This window comes from Helicoverpa zea, chromosome 7 (assembly GCF_022581195.2).
Source record: "Helicoverpa zea isolate HzStark_Cry1AcR chromosome 7, ilHelZeax1.1, whole genome shotgun sequence".
Lineage (NCBI taxonomy): Eukaryota > Metazoa > Arthropoda > Insecta > Lepidoptera > Noctuidae > Helicoverpa > Helicoverpa zea.
The window spans coordinates 1631376-1651845 of NC_061458.1; the positions used below are offsets into that span (position 1 = coordinate 1631376).

The 20470-nt window shown below is 38.2% G+C and overlaps 1 protein-coding gene and 1 long non-coding RNA gene across 4 annotated transcripts in view; one reads left to right on the top strand and one right to left on the bottom strand.

Annotated features, from left to right (window-relative positions):
* Positions 1-20470, bottom strand: part of LOC124631783 (glutamyl aminopeptidase-like) — a 30984-nt gene that overhangs the window by 6455 nt on the left and 4059 nt on the right. Inside the window, exons 2-10 of one of the 2 annotated variants that reach the window (XM_047166387.1) lie at positions 15394-15590; positions 13507-14180; positions 12566-12721; positions 11465-11785; positions 8691-8874; positions 7853-8088; positions 7332-7512; positions 6746-6944; positions 6031-6305 (exon numbers count right to left, since the gene is read on the bottom strand). In XM_047166387.1, the coding sequence (XP_047022343.1) occupies positions 6031-6305; positions 6746-6944; positions 7332-7512; positions 7853-8088; positions 8691-8874; positions 11465-11785; positions 12566-12721; positions 13507-14180; positions 15394-15576 (2409 nt within the window). In that variant the 5' untranslated portion in view covers positions 15577-15590. Of the gene's footprint in view, positions 1-6030; positions 6306-6745; positions 6945-7331; positions 7513-7852; positions 8089-8690; positions 8875-11464; positions 11786-12565; positions 12722-13506; positions 14181-14801; positions 15178-15393; positions 15591-20470 lie in introns of those variants that run through there. The other variant, XM_047166388.1, reaches the window with a different exon arrangement.
* LOC124631786 lies at positions 78-12645 on the top strand. Of its 2 annotated transcripts, none has more exons than XR_006984543.1 (3): positions 78-254; positions 12024-12083; positions 12570-12645. It is a non-coding gene; the product is annotated as an uncharacterized LOC124631786 (long non-coding RNA). The 2 variants fall into 2 exon arrangements; XR_006984542.1 differs by having other exon boundaries at positions 78-238.

Here is a 20470-nt window from a genome sequence, read left to right on the forward strand (position 1 = left end):
GCTGCGCTGACAGGGCGCTGCGGTGACGGCGGCGCGCGGCGCTGCGCTTCTGAGTGCCACCCCAGTGACGTCTGTCATTCAGTGTTTTTGATAGACTGTGTTGTGTATATATTTATTTTTTGTATTTATATTTGTATTGTTAATTGTAAGTGAAATGAACAGTAGCGATGCGGCGAGAAGTGCCAGTCAACCTTCTGCATCGCTAGGTATTTCGGAGCGATGCCCGCACTGTACCCAGGTACGGTACTTTAAAGGTAAGCGGGGTCTGAATATCCACATTGGAAAAATAGACAGACCCCAAAGTTTTTAGTACCTCCAAATGTTAACACCCCCCAACCCGGCCCACAGTTACACACAGTACCTAATAATGTTCCCATTTGGCAAAAGCTTTCCAAATTAAAAAACTCTGTTCCCATTTTAAAGCGGGTCCCCCGTGGTGCGAGGCCATTAGTAGCGCAATCCTTAGCGCAGTGCATGCGCCTCGCAGCACGGGAGAACTCGCCACGTGCCTGGGAACTGTTACTCACCTTCCCCTACAGAATTCTCCACATCCAAAAAAATTTAGCTAGCAAAAAATCTTTGACATCAAAAGTAAAAGAAAATTGTAATATTTCGACTCAAAATTTTGACTCTAAATTACCGGCACAATGTTTTACCTCCCCAAGGGGTATAAGCAATTTAATTGAAACAAAGTTAGGCGAAGATGATATCAGAGGTGCAGCCAGAATACTCTTCAGTAGTGATGTTGTGGCGCCATGCTCTCCGGATACTCTTAGAGCCCTGGAGAGCAAACAACCGGCCCCCGCTGATGGTCTTTCCTTTCCCGACCCTCCCCTTCCTGATACAAACACCCTCACAGTTACAGGTCGACAAGTGGTTGAGGCTGTAAATTCTTTCCGAAGCGGATCCGCCGGTGGCCTCGACGGCCTGACCCCGCAACATCTTAAAGATTTAACGAGCTTGGGCGCCGGGGACGCCGGTGCGGAGCTTCTTAAGGAGCTTACAGCCTTAACCAATGTGATGCTCTCCGGCAGTGTGCACGATACTGTCCTCGACGTCTTATATGGCGCTAATCTGTGCGCCCTTAAGAAAAAGGACGGCGGAATGAGGGCTACCGCGTATGAAATCGCCGCTAGAGGCGCTTGTGTAGCGTGAGGTCTTCGAAACGTCAAATGCCACTGTTTGTTTACGCGCGAGGGTTTATATTTCTAATTAAATTAAAATTATGAATATTTAAAAATACTTTAGATTAATTATGGCAAATACAGATCAGGGTTCTATAAATGTCACTGCTTTGACACTCTTTAATCTTTCGGAAACTTATGTTCGCATTTCTTTTTCGAGCAAAACGGCACTGCGCAACACTGTGGCATCGCCAATACGTTCACACTATAGTTCTATTGTATTACATATGATCTAATATAATCATATAATGTAGATATAAGTTTTAGCGCTCATAATACGAACTTTGATTGCCATAGTTTTAGACCTCACGCTACAGTTGCGCCATCTGGTGAAACAAAAAACGGTAGCCCCCATTCGTCCCATTGCTGTGGGAACAACATATCGTCGTATAGCAGCCAAAATCGGTTGCAAATTTTTTTTTTTTTTGTGAGGAACTTTCGAACAAATTTCAGCCCCTACAGTTGGGATACCGTTCCAAAGGGGGCTGCGAGGCTGCCGTACACGCTTTGTCGGCCTACCTAAATTGTGGCAAAGGAGAGGTCATCCTGAAGGTTGACATCAAAAATGCTTTCAATTCCGTAAACCGGGACACCCTGTTGGCTGAAGCACAAAAAGAAGTACCCAAAATTTATAGTTTTCTCTATCAATGTTACAGGCACCCATCAAAATTACTGTATAAGGACAACCTATTGGAATCTGCAGTCGGATGCCAACAAGGTGATCCCCTCGGGCCAGTAATTTTCAGCCTAGCCATTCACCCGATCATTGCTAAATTCCAAATTCAACGTTTGGTATCTAGATGATGGGACCCTGGGAGGCGATGTAGAGACCGTATTTCAGGATTTCATTAATTTAAAACATAAAGGACATTGTTCCGGCTCCATACATGTTCTGCCTAAGAACCGTTCGAATGGAAAGTGACTTCTATAAACTCTTAAAATTATATGGAATCCTATGAAATAAGTTTTCACGAACGGACACTTCAGGAAACTAAAATAATTACGAAAAAAGTTAATATTTTGAGGTTATAAATAAAAAATAACCAAGCTTGCGTGAAATATCAGAGTAGTATTATCAAACTACACTATACAAAAAATCAACAATACTATGTACAGCTCTATATGTTCTCTTCTAGATCTAGGAAAAGACTACTCTACTAGATACTAGGAAAAGAGATAGTAAATAGTCAAGTTTAAGATAATTCTTTGACAATGATCATTTTATAAAGTTGCATTTTCTGTCTGTCCCTTTGAATGCTTTAGATCTTTAAAACTACGCAATGGATTTGGGTGCGATTTTTTTTAATAGATAGAGTAGGTCAAGAGGAAGGTTTACACCAAGGTTTTACATTGCCACCGTGCGAAGACGGGGCGTGTGACTAGTTTTCATAAATGCTTAGAATTTTTATGAAAAACAACTACCTAAACGCTTTTGCTTTCAACGTTACGTTTCTTAATATATAGTGAATCCACTTTGGATTTGTGATAAAACGCATAAGTTTCCAAAATGGAAGAGTTCCTTTCACCACAATTCATAAAATATCGATATTATTACGATGGAGAATTATTTATTTAAATGATTGTTACTACTTTTATATTAGACAGTTACCTAGCTATCTACATGCCATAAGGCGGGAATCGAACCCGCGGTCTATTACCAAGAAGGCACAGACCATACTAAAAATGTCATTACCACACAAAATAATTTAACAGTTAAAGTAAGGTTTACCAATAACAATGAAAGAGGTTTTCGAGGATGTGCAATAAAAACAATATTTATATTCAATTAAAGGTTTTTAATCATCAATATTTCTCAATAATATATCTAAGAACTGAGCTTTGGTATCTCGCCCAGCTTAAATACCAGATAATAGTCATTATGTGGGCACAACAGCCCACTGTTCTACGCCCAACGATACAATTGCAACAGTATGCCTGATGGTAGGAGCTTCTTACAAAGTACACAATTGCGTCCAACAGTGCATTGCATCTTATTATGCTCGACTGCTTCAGACCAACACGTCGTACATATAAGGTCATGAGCTTCAACCTGTAATAATAAATACAAAAAATCATTAGTAAATATCAAGTAACTTGCAATTGTGGCAATTGATTTGAAAACCGAGAAATTGTGTGCTTATGAAAACATAAGTAGGTAGTAACATTCTTATCAAAATTAGAAAAACACTTTCGTAGACCACTTACCATACGGGGAACAGTCCATTGTTGTATGCAACGAAGTATATCTTCGTTTTCTAATACCAAAGAACCTCCAGCAGATCCACAATTTATACAATATACTATATTCTGCATCCATTGTTGTAATTATAATATAACTAAATTCGATCACAGACAGAGCAATATCCGAAAATGCTAGTAAAATCCAGTTCTTTACACAAAGCCGAGTCTACCAAGTACGCAATCTAATCGGAGTCCGTAATCAAGCCAAAGTTGTTAGAATAAAACCATGAAACGCATAGAAAATCACAAAAGAAACGATAGTCGCAAAGCAATCAAACCAATCAAACTGACTTCTAGCAAACTGACTGAAGTACACCAGTGTTGCCAATTACGAAAACTATAATCCTACTCGAATGCCAAGCTAGAAATTCGCGATTCGCTCAAAACCATCTTAAAACATTATACAGAATACTAGCTTTTTTCTAGCTAGTCAGTTTAGGTATTTAAATGAATAAAGTGTTACCAACTAATTTTAATAACCGACTTCGGAAAGTAGGTTCTCAATTCGATCCGTATTTACCGAAATCCCGAAAACTTCCGAAACTGGCAGCACTGGCTGACGGAAACATTTTATAAGGCATCAATAATTGTGACCCTACTTTTTATTTGGAATTTATTTATTTGAAGTGTCCGTGGAATACTAAAATATGTTTCAAACAATATAAAAATAAATAAAAATTATAGTATAATTTATATTCACATCGGTTCTTAGGCCAAAATTGAACAATGTCCTTTCATTCCATTGGTTTAGAACTAAATTGTACAAAATGCGAATTGTTTATTACTGACACGACTGACAGACAAATTACAATATCCAAATTTAAATCATTAGCACCACAGATTAAAATCATAGATAAACAGTCTCTCCGCCTTCTTGGGGCTCCCATCCTAGACCAATCTTTTTCTACATTTATTTCGGAAAAAATTGATAATTTCAACGATATTTCGGAACGCCTACAGAAAATTACAATGCATTCGGCCATCACAATTATTCGACACTGCTGTTTTGGTCCTAAATTTACATATTACCTCCGTTCTTCTCATCTCTTTAAACATAGCCACCTTTTAGACCCAATTGATAAAATTATCCGCCATACCCTCAGCTCCATTCTCAATGTGGCTCTGGACGACCGAGCCTGGCAACAAACCACATTGCCCATCCGGATGGGAGGTCTCGGCGTCCGCAAAATTACCAGTATTAGTTTACCGGCATTCATATCCTCGGTTCACGGCACTGAGAAATTAGCCAGGAATATTCTTACTCCAATTCAGGCTGATTTCGAGGTGCCGTATTTAGCTGAGGCTATGGATGCATGGAAAATTACTTGCCCGAACGAAAATTTACCCAGCAACCCGTCTTCCCAAAGACAGTGGGATGAGCCGCTCTGCAGAGTAACCCGGAATAGTTTGATAGAAACGGCAATTACTCCTGCTGAGCGAGCGCGCCTACTGGCTGTGGGTAGATGGGAGTCGGGGCTTTGGCTTCAGGCACTACCGTCGTCAAACATTGGCACCATGTTTGACGACACAACTTTCCGCCTCGCTACTTGTTTACGTATAGGAGCACCGTGCTGCTCCCCTCATCGCTGCCACTGTGATACGGCTGTCACCAGCCTCGAACACCACGGCCTGTCGTGCAGCCGTAGTGCGGGCCGTATTGCGCGGCATTATACGTCGAGCTCTTGTTGCCGTCGGGGTGCCAGCTGTATTAGAACCAAGCGGCTTGGCACCGACGACGGTAAGAGACCAGACGGCATGTCGTTATTCCCTTGGAAGATGGGTAGGCCTTTAGTATGGGACGCAACCTGTGTCGATACTCTTGCGCCATCACACCTTCCAAGTTCTGCGTGCTGTGCTGCTGCTGCCGCTGCGGCTGCGGAGAACCTCAAGCGGCAGAAATATAGTGGCCTTGTCGGAAACTATATTTTCGAACCGTTTGGGGTTGAAACCCTCGGGTCGTGGGGTCCGAAGACACATTCTGTTTAAAGATCTCTCTAGGCGGCTGGTTGACGCTTCGCGTGACCAGAAGGCTGGCTATTACCTCGGACAAAGAACCAGCATGGCGATCCAACGAGGTAATGCTGCCAGCCTCTTGGGTACGCTCCCAGTTGACAGCGATGGGGACGAATTTTTTGACGCTTTTTAGTTGTTTGTTTTACTAGGATAGTTTTTGATATTTATTGTAAATATGTATTGTAAATATCTATGTAAATGAAAGCTATAAATATATACATAAAATATATATATATATATTGTTGAAAAAATGTAAAACATCATCAATTTCGAATATTCATCAAACAGTGACATAATATGTGCAAAAAGTATAATGGCATTTTTTGAATGGAATATTCATTCATTCTGTGAATATTCAGTAAAAGACTAAACAGGTTGTATACAGAAACGAAGATTACATTAATATTGTTTTTGTTAAATAAGTATCGGTTTTTAATAATTCATTCATAGACTTGAGGAGCTGTCTTTCGAAAAAGTCTATAATAATTTCATCCCTCAAGTCACTTTCATTTAGCAAAACAGGAGCATTTATCTGTGATCTAGACTAAAATGAACAAAACAAAAATATGTAAGTAGCTTAAAAAATACTCACTTGGAAATAAACATATCCCGAAGTGGACCTCATATTATGTCTCAAGAAGGCCATATTATTCAACAGTAAATCCCACACCATTTTCGAGTCTTCCCCATTTATAACACAGGTTGTCAAGCCGAGTGCATAACTATAGTCTAACTGGGAAACTTTGGCGAGATTGAAGGCGTCATCTATGAGCTGTGACTTTGTAATGGGGGATTTCACGTGACCAGCTTTGAGGGCCTCGCTTAAAAGTTGCCAGTTTTTCTTGTCGTAATTTACTCTGTAGTAGCCTGGAAGAGTTTTAGGAAATTAATAAAACTCATATGTAAAAAAAAACTGCATAATAACAATAATTAATTAAAATTAAAAACAATATAAAAGGAAGAGCTTGCAGCTAAGTTGCAGCCGGCCGGATCAATCGATCATAAGGCAAAGCAACATGAGGTCGGTCCGTGGAGTGGTGACCATCTTATCAACTTCCTCAGTCTTTTGGGACGCGAGTTAAAGTGGTGGGTTTCATCTGTCATTTCGGCTGCCTAAGATGATCATCTTAGGCAGTCGAACCACGTCACACAACCAGTTCTTACCAAGGGGTATCAGGTTTCTCGGGTAACTGGGTTAAGGTCAGACAAGCAGTAGCTTCTTGTGGCACACTGATACTCATCCGCACTCGGTTACACCCGAACCCGACTCCAGCTTAAGAAAAGGCTAGTCAAACAATTAAACTCACCAATAGCATCAACATTGACATACAACGCTTGAGTATCATTGATAGGCACAGTAACAGTACTGATGCGTCCTTTGAGCCAGGTCTTCGGCTTAGTAGACCAGGAGTCTACTGGAGAGTCCACTACGGTGTAGCTGATGGGGATGTGCCACAGCTGGTCTATCATCTTCTGGTACGGGTCTGTTGCTGACGTGAAGAGGCGCTGCAAAGAAATTAATTTAAGGTATATAATAAATATTAGGGTATTTTAAACTGCCTCTAAATATGTTCAAATAACAAAAATCCTAGTAATGGATCCCTTTACCTAATCGAACTATTAATCTAAAAAAAAGAACTGCAAGGACCCCACGATATAAAATGCTCTATTTTCAAAAACTATACAAATGTGGAAAAGTTTTCCAATGCTGACGGTTTATGCATCCGAGGAAAAGTGGAGTGAGGTCCGCAAAGTTGACCGAGTGTATTTTGCCATACTGCGTCCAATTTTCCCACGCGAAGTCAAAGGTTTTTACAGGTTCTTGCGAAACCTCAATAGCTAGGACCACGATAAAGTACGTCAAGGAATTTTGCGATTAATCCTCTCCTTTACCTGTTCGAACTCGACATGTCCGTTGTCGTAGTTCCTGTTGACGTTAACGACGGGGTAGCCCGCCTGCCGCGTCCACGAGTTCATGAACTGCACCACGCTCAGATCCTTTAGCGTCGGGTCTGACATTGTAGCTCGAGACATTGCATCCCATAGGTCGTTCTCTTCCGCGTTTGAGTATTTCCTGGAAGATGATAAGTACGAATAATTTAATGGCATGTTTGGATCAATGGAAAGATTAAAATAAACATAAAAAACAGTGAAACAGATGTGTCCCGCGGTTTCACTCGTGTTCCAAGACCATTTTAAGGAAGAACTACATGAAGAATAATAAAGACAAATAAACAGAACTCTTTCGAATTAAGTGCTATATGCAGAAAGTTATCATTATAGGTAGATTATGTCGTACAAATTCACGTCAAACCTTTTAAGGCGTCGATGCATCACAGGCCCCGACGGCCAAGCTCGGAAATTGGTTGCAAGTCGCCATCAAGTTCGACTAGACTACAGAAAAAGGCACTCACCACAGATTCAAATAAATCACCAATCCCTTATGGAACAGCTCCTCCGATATCGTGTGGTTCAGCATACGAATCAAGTTAGCTCCCTTAGTATAGGAGATCTCGTCGAACTTCTGCGATATTTCCGAAGCATCCACCACTTTGCGCGATACGGGAGAAGTGTTCTTCAAAGCGTCAGAACGTAAGAGATCCATTTTGTCGCGTGAGAACGACTCGAACATGTTCCATTCTGGTTCCACCTATAATTTAGAAATTAAACTCTGAATTTCAAGTTTACCAGGTTTAAGGAGTTTGGAAGACGAAATATAGGAGGTGTTGTTTAATTATGTATTTCGGATTCTATTTTTTTGGGTCTACAGTCAGAATCATTTTTTTGGGTCTCAGTGATCTATGAGAAGTAGAAGATTGTCATGGTGCCATACCATCATGTAATGAAGAGGGATGATACGCATGCAACAAAGTGTGTGCTAAGTATGAATGTAAATGAATGGAGAGGAAGAGGAAGACCCAAAAAAAATGAGTGGATTGCCTTAAGGATGACATGAATAGGAATAGAGTGAGTGTCAGTATGACGAGTGACAGGGGAAAATGGAAGAGAATGACATATTGCGCCGACCCCGAATAAAATTGGGAACAGGGCAGGAGGAAGTAGAAGTCTATGATTACACCTATCATATCATAGGTACTTTACACCATCCCATCTATCACAAAACGAATCGCAGGCATGGTTTCCATATTTTGCCCACTTCTTCGGTCTCACTTCGGAGCCCTTTAAGTTACCTTGACTCCAGAATGACCCGCTGAAAGCAGAAGTACCTACCTAAAATGAATATATACTCACATGGTCTACTCCTACATACTCGATGTAGGTCGCGAAGCCCTCGTTGAGCCAGAGGTCGGTCCACCAGCGCATGGTGACGAGGTTGCCGAACCACTGGTGGGCGAGCTCGTGAGCTATGTCGATGGCTACGTTCTGTTTGTCGCGGGGAACGCTTTCCGCTTCGTCGAAGAGAAGGGTTGTTTCTCTGAGAAAAAATATCATATTGTCATCATCATCAGTCGAACTTATTCCAACTATGTTGGGGTTGGCTTCTAGTCTAATCAGATACAGTACCAAGTGCTAGTCTTTTACATGGAGCCGGGAGCGACTGCCCTTCTGACCTCCTCAACCCAGGGCAAGCCTCTTACTACTCAACCTCAATTACTGCCCTCATGTACTCCCCTATATATTCCCATAAACAACAAACCTATGTATTCAGGAGAAGATTAAGTTTATTTCACCAATGCCACAAAAACAACAAAACCCGAGCATTTTTTAAAAATTTTGCACAACTGACAAAATACTTTCTTTGAAGATGTAAACCATCGTTATAATAATCTATATACCATTGTGACGCATCCTCCGAGGGTAATTAATGAGTAATCGAGGTCATTCATAAAACCATTTAAAAATAGTAGGTATTTACGCTATTTGTTACAACTTTACTATCTTCTTCCTTCGATAAGCGACTTGTAAAGTGTAATTACCCTAAGTGGTTGTTAACGGCCTTAAAAGTGAGTCATGGGACATAAGTTCTGTTGATAAGACTTTTCTATTAGCATTGACATAGTTACGACTGGAGAAAAGGCTAGCCTTGTTAACAGTCTGCCTAGACAGATGATTATTGTTTTGTAGCTGGAGTTTAATTTAATTTAAAGAGGAAGAAAATACAGAAGAGCATCTAACCACATGTCGCGATTTTTTATTACGTCATATTTTTTCTAAAGAAAAATGTTGATTTATTTGTAGTAATACAATAAAATCAAAATGTGATTTGTTCACTCGTCCTCTAAAGTTATAACTAGATACTTTCAAGTTGAAAGCAATCATCGAGCATCCGGTTAGACTGGAAGCCGACCCCAACATAGTTGGGAAAAGGCTCGGGAAATGGATGCCTTTAAGTTTAAAGCAGATTAGGATAGAGGCAAGATGCTATTATTTTAATGCTATTTGTTACGCTTTTTGTTCATATAAAGAGGATTTCAAATTATATACCTACCTAACTCGCTAAAAGCCGGTTGAAATCGCCTTCCTATCGCTACGGCACGTTAAAATTCTTACGATTAGACCGATATTACGCGTATAGAAGTGGGTATGAAAATATTATTTTACATAAAACTGGTTTGTGCTGGGTATAAAGTGATCTTTGTTCAAGATGTAGAATGCCCAAAAAAATAAGTTGACCATATTACTTATCAATATCTGTCTTGAATTTGATTAAAAACGCAAACATTGCCAATATCCTTACTGATATTATAAATGCGAAAGTAACTCTCTGTCTGTCACGCTTTGACGTTGTAACTAAAGAACCGACTGAAATAAAATTTGATACACTGATAGTTTCTTAATCTGAGTACCTAAGCACATAGGTTGTTTTTATCCCGATGCCGGCAGTAGTTCTCGCCGAACGAGAGTAACTTCGAGAAACAGTTAGTGGAAAATATTTTAAAGAGGAACAATGTAGTGTAAATATATAATAATAAACCGAACACATTAACCGCAAGCATGACGTTAACTGTCAAAGTTAATTGAACCCAGCCAAGCTTGTCTCGTAGAACAAGTAAACAATATTATTATGTCATTATTTACGTCATTCACAACCTCATATTTCATGTATGACATAACCTTTTATTTTCAAAACTGGTTACGCTTTGCGGTTTTAAAGTCTGTGGCTACCTGATGACTTATCCTTTACATATTTTTAAGGTTTCTAAGACAGAATGAGACTATTTTACTTTATATAACTGATGAGCATGTCTACCGCGTACGTTAAACTCAGCAACTGCTGGACAGATTTGAAAAATTCTTCCGAAGGAAGGTTTAAGCCATTTATCGAGGAAAGTGATCAGATACCTACTGTTATATGTTTATCGAGGGAACTACTCGTTCCCATAGATTGCTGGTAAAACTACTTGCGGAAGCTAGAGGCTTATAACATTTACCAAAAATTGGATTAGTCAAACAATTATTTTTCAAAGGTCACAAGCATTTTCTCAGATTAGAGTTACGAGTATAAAAACGAACAGACAAAGGATTCCGGTAAATACAAGTAAAGATATAAAAAGTGCGTCATCAGTAAGGGTAACGATCCGAAGCTGTTCTTGTATGAGGTAACGACTGGTAATCAGCTGGTAGAGGCAAGTATGCATTTGTTTTTGCGGACATAAACACGTCAGAATTAACACCTGTAATTTTAGTCGATATTGGCTATTTAATTAGAGTATAGTTTGTGCTACAGTCAATTTCGTTGCAATAAAGTCGATCGCAAGCCGCCATTTTGTTTGGCAAGAAATATACCCAGTTTCAATTATTTAACTAGCATATTAAACCTTTTTGTTAGATCAGTTTCTACCTTTGCAATTATTTGGTTGTAAAAAAATTATAAACGTGTCATCTGCCTTCTAGCCTTGTCACAAAATATGTTAGATTCCGCTAAAGTCAGCTTTCAGTCTCACCGGATGCAGCTGAGTACCAGTGGGTCAGAAGAAGCTACTACCTATCAGATCTCCTTAACTTAGCTACCAGGAAAACCCGATAATTCTTGATACTCTAAACCAAAATTTTAAACGACTTACCTAAAAGTAACCAGCCCCCAATTCTCCATAGCGCCGCTCGAGAAGTCAGGTATAGCAATCAGGTCCATTTTATCTAACGCGTACGGTACGCCGAAAACTTCTTCATAATACGCCAACAATTTCGGAGTTATCGTCGAAGCGTATTTAGCCTTTCCTATCAATTCGGGTCTCGTCCATATTTTTATGGGAATAGTAATGTTGTCTTTGCTCGTGTAACTGGTTTCTAAGGATTTAAAGTCTGATAGAACGTAGGCGACGAGGTATGTTGACATGCTGACTGAACGGTCAAAGTGGGTCCATTGCCAGCCGGGTTGGTCGGGTCTGTGGAAGAAAATGTTGGAGTTAAAGACTTGCTGTTTTAACGGAGTATCAATCGTATATCGTAGGGCCCAATGGCGACCATAGCATGGATCGATGGTAGAATGGTTTCGTCGACACTGTATGATCGAAACTGATGATCAATGTCGACCAATACTTTTTATTATCAATTGCTCATTCTATATGACAAGATTGGTTGTATTTTTAAATAAAATAAAATTCGATTAAACTTCATTTTTAGCGATTTTAAGCAAGCAGTCCAAAGATGTCCAAAGAAGATCCTGTACGCTGTAAATAAATAGTAAGTATATAATAGTAATTATTTGTACTCGTAAAAGTAATTTGTAAGTACAAACTTCAATAACAAGTTACACAAGCACGTGCTATCTGCGATTAATAAAACAATTCACGCATTCAAGTGTAATCAATCAATTTTATAGTTAACTACTGAAAAACGTAAAATAAACAGTTTTACGACCATCAACCTTCAGATTGCTTTTACATTTATAGCAATTTTATTGTACTAATTTCTCATTCATATGTTGCTGCTAAATTAAAGCTCAATCAGTATACAATCAGATACTTTGTATATTATAGTTAGGAGTGTACACTTATTTTACTCAGCTCAATTTATCAATACCTATTAACGATGGAGTTTCTTCTCCATAGGAAGCTACTTTTTGGAATGGATCCAAAATGAGCCTTAGTTATTATCTAGCTTAAGTGAAATTAAGCCTAATTTGATTTTCTGTAAATACGTAATTAAATAACTTTTCTACTCACATAGGTTCCTGAGCAACAATCTTCATATTGGACAAGGCGGTAACAGTCTCGGGATGTGCAATACTGATTTCGAAGTTAGCCTTGAAGGCCGGCTCGTCGAAGCAAGGAAACGCGGATCGCGCCGAAGTCGGCTCGAATTGTGTGACCCCTAAGTTCCTGGAAGATAAGGTTGCATATCAGTGTCGGAAGATGTCTTATTAAGTATTAGTTGTTCCCCGTTCGCTTGGAAACGATCCTGTACCCGGAAAAAGATATACATAACCATGTTACCAGGGGGAGAGTGGTGTAGCTTCCCAGCAGTGAAAGAAATTTAGAAATCAGTTTATATTGGACCCGTTACGTTTACGTTTAAAAGAAACAAAAGGCAGCAGATGGATGCTACCCAAGGTTATGATAGTTTTCTCTCATTGTGGGAGGATTCCTTAATAGAGAGCTGATGAAATGACTGATATGAAATGGATCAGTAGATGCTGCTAATTACATTGATTGGTATTTTAGTTTTACAACATAGACACTGAAGTTGCAGCACTTTATGAAAGAAGACCAAACTTAATTTAAAAAATATTAAATTAAATTATGTAATATTTTAAAAAGCATATCATTGTTTATATTCTATTATGTGATAATGTACGACTAGCAAGTTTCTTTGGTCTATAAATGCTTTTTAAGAGATAAGAATACTTAAAAGAAAGAGGCTTGTCAACCTAAATTAAATTACTACCGATACTGATGAAATAATAAAAGAAGTTGTATAGTATTATGTGGTAAGACAGTGGTCATAGATCATTTTGAAATATAGTTCAGCTTTGTTACTGATATTTGTAAAGGACATCCATCATTGGTTGAGCTAATGAAGGTGATAATTAAGTAAAACAGTAGGTAATTCCCTGAAGGATAAACACAAACATATACTGCCATAAAACACATAATAGACTACTTACTTTTCCTCATGTTTATCATTGATGTATGTACTCTTGTAAAATCCAGTCAAAGAGTTGGATATCTTCGATTCGAAAGACAGCTGAAGTATATAATCCACATTAGTTTTCAAAGCAGACTCTAAAGACAATAGTAGTCTATCACCAGTCCCTTCTATTATGGACAGGATTTTTATGGTCCGTACCGCACTGTGGGTTATTTCGGTATCAACTGGAGTCGGAGGTTGTGTTGTATCCATATTTAAAGTAGTCTCATTACTGGCAACCGTTGTTGTTTCTGCCACTGTTGACTCTGTCGCATTCTGATCAACAGTAGCTGGAGTCGTAGGAACATCGAAAGCAGTAACATTCTCAGTAGCTGTTACCGCAGCCTCGACATCCCTCTTGACTTTCGGAGACTGTAACGTCTCAATTTTCTCATAGATTTGTTCGGTAAGCTTAGCATTGCTACTAATACTGAGGTTCTTAGAATGTAATATAATTTCTTTGGTGCTCCGACTGGCACGTATAGTAATGTATACGTCCCCGGAGTAAGTGGAGTTTTCTAGTTCAGCTTTTAGTTTCAGTCTGTAGAAACTTGGCACTACGTAGGAAGGGAGTCTGAGGTCTGGTGATGGTGCACTTGATAGACCAAACGGTTCAGTTTCATCCCAGAAGTCTACAGTTTTTTGTGAAAGCTGAAACAAAAGAGAAGAATTAAGTTTAGTTGCCGATTATTATATAGTGGTAGGTTGTGTTCTTATTACAGTGAAAGTGGGTGGGAAAGCATGGCCCATTATTGTCTCTGCTATTAGTTGTATAACTTATTTGGAAATGCTATTAAAAATAGTTGTTGAATACTGTTGTTGGTTACCTATTGTAGAAAACCTTGTAAAACACATGTTTTTCATAATTACTTTATGCAAGTGAAAATTTAATAATGAACAGATACAAGCTTTCTTATCCAGGCAGCTTTATTTTAGGCAGTTTTTATTTTGATAAATAAAGCTACATGTGAATTGGTTTATTAGAACTTAATATATTTAAATTTAAACTTTAATTCAGTGTAGCTTCTTCGTTTAAATGGCAGTTGAAACGTGATTTTGGCCACTCAAAGTTTTGACTGTTACCTATTGTACTATTATTAATTTAATAAATAAATTAAACAAACTAAAAAGGATATCATGCTTTTTCTCTGAAGAAAAATATTGTAAGATAAAAGCTTTTTCCATTGCCTCAGCCTTGAAAACACAAAAATTCTTATAGAAAACCGCAGAGCAGGTCTTTTCCTTCACGAAAATGCAATTATTTGTACTTACATTCTGATTTCCATTTATAAAAACTCCTTCAAACATAATAAAAACTATAACTGTTATCATAAACATTTTGAACGTTAAATAAAAATATCACAGGTTATAAAATGCAGTATTTACTGAAGAGTTCAAGTATTATTTATTAAAACTATCGCATTTTTGCACTATCGTTGAAATAAATGGTAATTATTATTTAAAATAAATTATTCTACGAATATCGCGCACTCTCAGACACTCAATGATCGATTGTCATTTTGACTTTTGACGTTTTATATTTTTCAGAACTGGGTGCAACTGGCAAAGGTCTCGTTTATTTGGGACCAAGCAGTTTGTATTACGATTTTTAAACCGCTTCCATCTGCAAAAGGCAGGGAGTAGCGTGTAACTGCGGAATTAAAGTTCGATAAAAAACATACTAAAGACGGTAGCTTTTAATTAAAACTGATAAGGAATATTATTACGAGATAACAATTGAACTTGAAATCGGGCAACGTCTCATGGAGTTGGTTGCAGATTAGATAAGCGTCAGCTTGAGCGAGATTTTATACACTCGTATATTCGAACATAAAAAATGTGACGTGAGTAAGCTCGGATTTACCTTGAAGAACGTGATGAAGTGCACAATGACGCCCACTATGACTGCAGCAATAACTGCACAGAAGATGAAAGAGATACAGATGCAGTTGGATATGAATATTCCTCCTCTTCTTCCATATTGGATATCTTCTGGAGTTTGGGATTCATAGGCCAGGAACTGCTGCCGGCTCGTCGAGAGGGTCATGTTGCTAATTCATTCTGAAACAATGGCGATACGAGGCCTTTATTAGTTAAATGATTAAAAAAAAAAACGCAATTTTGCACGCTACATGGAGCTACTCCTTGTTAGAGTATTGATAGAAAAATGCACGATGTCTGTGAAACTAAGGTGTAGCTAATGTTTTCGTATAATCAATACTGTTAGTTATACGTAGGTACCTACCTACCTATCTACTCAATGAAGTAGGATCTACCCGGCTTTTATTTTAATTAAGTCCATTCGCACTCTGATGGCCTTCGAATTATTGGGAGCAAAAAACTCTTTCTAATATTAGTTAAATGTTATTATTAAAACAATATTATAATCACCATATCAGTTGCTAACTGTGAAGTTACCTTTATATAAAATTAAGCATTGGGAGTTCCTAACAACAAAATTCTTAGTAAAAATAATGTAATTTCCGTTTAAAATGAAAATGAATCATTGGCAGTGATTCGTGCTATGAAGTTGATTATCAAGACACGTGATTGTAATAGTATAGTGGGTAGTGTGTCGAATTGATGATTAGGAAATTACTGTGGTTCAGTGGCTGAGAGCATTTAACCAACCGGAGCCGCCATGAACACATCCTTGCGATGCTCAGCAATAAATTGGTAATAGCTCACTCATGCATTTTCAAGTGTCGTTACGCACAAAAACAAAACTAAAGCACACATGGTCATGTATCTACATCACGGTCTTTGGCAGATAGGAAGGCACAGAAATGGCGTCTCCAGTTGGGTTAGTTATCTAAGTGCAGTGGGTTTAACCATGAGGGTGATTGCATAAAGATATTGCACGTCATGGTGGTTACACACCACAAAGTAATGTTTTAAAAATGCTTCTGGTGTTCTGCAGTTACGACTGATTGTAGGATATTGAGTGAAACATGAATTGGCTTAACAACGATACAATTTTGTCTTCATATAGATTCGAGGTAGAACAGCTGTGGGCAGATTTCAAAACATTCCAACAGTTTAGGATTTTAACCAAATGCCTATAATAGGTTTACAGGTACGGTAGACTGCACAACAGTGGTAACTGTCATGCACCTTAACTCAATAGTAATAAGTACGATTTTCCTATAAAACTGTGACCACTGACCTGAAGTTGACTGTACACAGGTCATGGAGTGACTGCCTATCTGACACTCACAAGTCAGTTTCTTGGTTGTTTGTAAGACTTTTTGGCTGGAATTTTAAATTTTGAAATAACAATCAAGACCCACAAATATGCCTTACAAAACACGGAAGAACGTTAAATGTATGAAGTAGGTAATTTTACAAATACCTATGAGTCAATACCTCACCTATGTGGTTTTTATAATAATTATTTTTTTAATAATTTCATTTGTAACGGGACTGCCCAAATATAGAACCAACTAACAATTTTCTCAGTTATGGATGACCTCAAAACAGGTCACATCGTTATTAAACGGCTATTAATAAACAGTAAGTTGTCATTTATATGCTACAGGTAGGCAATTACTGATACTGATGCACTATGTGGTCCTACCGGCTTTGAGTGTCTATAATTTATTTGCACTGTCGTTACGGATTATTGTTCTGTACAACAGTGGTACCTAGCAGTTATTGTGCACATCATGGAGAACTTAATTCCACGTAGGCTGTCCTAATTATTTTAGATATACACATAATGACCGCGCGGTCGATCGACTTGCTTTTGTTTATCACCATCACCTACCATGGCGCGCGAGGTGTCGTGTGAATCCAAGAAAGTCAGTTTTACGAGCCAAACCTTTCTACGATTTCTTTACCAACAGTTAAATGGTCCATAATTAGCGTTAAAAGCGTCCTTGTCAAAAACTACCTTGAAATAATGGCACTTTGTTTCGTCAATGATTGTAGCTTCTCGCTATTCGCTATTGATTCTTGATGACAATGGACGTGGCAGTAGCAATACCGTATTTCTTAACAATTGAAACATAAGAACGAAGACGAATGTATAAAAAGCAATGATCCGAAGGCAAAATCTCTCAGTCTAGACCCAAGTCTTCTCTAGTCTATTGCAGTAAATATCTGATGTAAGTGCTTCTTAAGATTCTATATATGTATAACTGGCACCTTTTTCAAACTCTAATTTTGGAAATACATTGGAAGAAAACTGTTCCCATTTGCCACTTAGCCACTCAAACATTAACGAGAGCACCAACCGCCGTTATCACCAGTAACATGATCATCTGGTTATTAACAAAAACATTCAAATTAATGTCAAATCACGCCTGTCATATTCATGTTAGATAACGCTCAATATTAAACAATACATCATTTGGTATTTACTATCCTATTATATCCTTCACTAAGTCTTTCATTTGCAAATTTTCAGAGCGTAGCAAATTTTCAGGTCTGACAGCGAATAGACGGTTACAACCGTCAATGTATAGATATGTATGCCTATCTCAAAAACTGCTGTTTCCTTATTGTGTGGTTTATATTTGGCATTGCAATTTTTTTAAATTATTTTTTGTGATCGCTTCCTTCGTTTGTTTGTCTTGACACGTGAATAGTACGTTTTTGCGTCACGGGCCAAAATTATGAAGTTACAAAATATTCTGTGTTATTAGTAAATAAATAATAATAAAAACCGGCCAAATGCGAGTCGGACTCGCGCACGAAGGGTTCCGTACCATTATTTATAAAATGGACAAAAATCACGTTTGTTTCCGTTTTACCCTTTGGGTACGGAACCCTAAAAATCATTTATATTAGCGCAAGTGCGTATTCAGGTGATTTACTACATCCTCCGAGCCATTTCCCAAACTATGTTGGGGTCGGCTTCCAGTCTAACCGGATTCAGCTGAGTACCAGTGCTTTACAAGAAGCGACTGCCTATCTGACCTCCTCAACCCAGTTACCCAGGCAACCCGATACCCCTTGGTTAGACTGGTGTCAGACTTACTGGCGTCTGACTACCCGTAACGACTGCCAAGGATGTTTAATGACAGCCGGGACCTACAGTTTAACGTGCCATCCGAAACACAGTCATTGGTGTCTAAGATATTTAGAAAGTACATACAAACTTAGAAAAGTTGCATTGGTACTTGCCTGACCTGGAATCGAACCCGCGCCCTCATACTCGAGAGGTTGGTTCTTTGTCCACTAGGCCACCACGACTTTTTTTCAGGTGATTTACTAGTTACTGGCAAACTCTTTCCTTCATAAATCAATATAATCAACTAGGTATATCTATCTAGGTATATCTATCTTGTACCTATAGGTAATCATCAACCATGATAAACCTGAAAATTATAAACATGAATACCTATGAAGTCTAATCTTCGAAACAGTATTGTTTAAACCAACTGATTGAAATGCAATTAGATGTAAATTGGTTATCAATTGTTCCCAAGCTATCAATGTACTGCCAATAGTGATAGATAGATATTAGCTTATTGATTTAAAATACAATAAGCTATATAAATTAGTTGTTATAGCAACTTAGTTGTATATAAGGGAACTAGAGGTAAATACAGTGGCATCTGCATTTGGAAGTTATACCGAACCCATGTGTCCTTCAATTGGAATTAAAAATACAAAGTCACTAAGCGTTTTACTTTTACTGTTACTGCCTTTTTATCGTCCCACTGCTGGGCACAGGCCTCCTCTCACACGGAGAAGGATTGAGCGTTAATCATCCTTTTACTTATAATAAGAAAATTAGCCTTTGTACATGAAAACCAGTTAGGAAAAACAACACTGGTCTTGAATAGGTAATATGACGGCGTATGATGGCAGAGAAATAAGTGGTAAAAACTTGAAAGATGTTTATCCTGGTTAAAGCTAAGTACCTACAGACCAGTATTTTACCTGGCCTGCTGAAAAACCCTCGGTAACACTGGTCATCGGACTATCTGTTTCCGATTACCCATAATAATTGCCAATGATGAAACTAACAAGATGGTCAGGTTTCGCAATATGTCGAATCCTTCCGAATCAAAAAGGAACATGTTATGACAGATGACGATCTGTCTCATCCATAGAGGTAAAAAACAGTATCGCATCAGATAGCTCATCATCGGCGAGTTGATGAGACTAGCAGACATAGCAACTGCAAATGACATTATACCACGAAATGAGCTCAATAATCTAGCAATTGGCATAATTCAGAGAAATGTAATTATATCTAATAATTACGATTCGTATTGGCATTGTGCACAAGGACCATTGCAATCCGTTGCATTTGGCTCGCTTTGACGATTCGTGCAGCTACGGTCAGTTTTACAAGATTATTTACTGGTAAACTTAACTGTGACATTTTTGGAAATGTACCTACTCGTTTGAAACGGTTTTTCCTTTTAATGGCTGCTTAGTTTCACAGCTGATTATGATATTTTTGTAGTAATAATAGTAATATCTTCTATCCAGCACACACAGGTATAAAATATGCTTTGATGCTAGATAGAATACCAACTTATATGTAAGTACATAGCTATGAAATTATGTGCATGGCTTTTACATCCAATCATGAATACACATATTTGACCTACCAGGCTAACAAAACCTTTCCCAAATAGTCAGCTTCTAGTTATTTTAATTAGAAAATGCCAGCGAGATGTTATTGCAATTTTCAGAGAAACTAAACGTAGAAAATTGTGCAGTAGGTATAAAACGTAGGCAGTGTTTATGGGTTTTTCCTATGAATAATGTGAGTTGTTAAACAAAACAATTCGACAGTTATTGGTAAGTGATTTATGTAGCAAATATGTATGCCTATAGGTATGTTGTGATATTTATTAAACCTCATCGTTTTTGTGGTTTACTTTCCTAGGAATATAACCGACAATTAATTGTGGCGATCCTGGAGTTAAATACTTTAGTTGTTTAGTAGAAAATTTCGTCCATGAAGGAACTATCGCTCA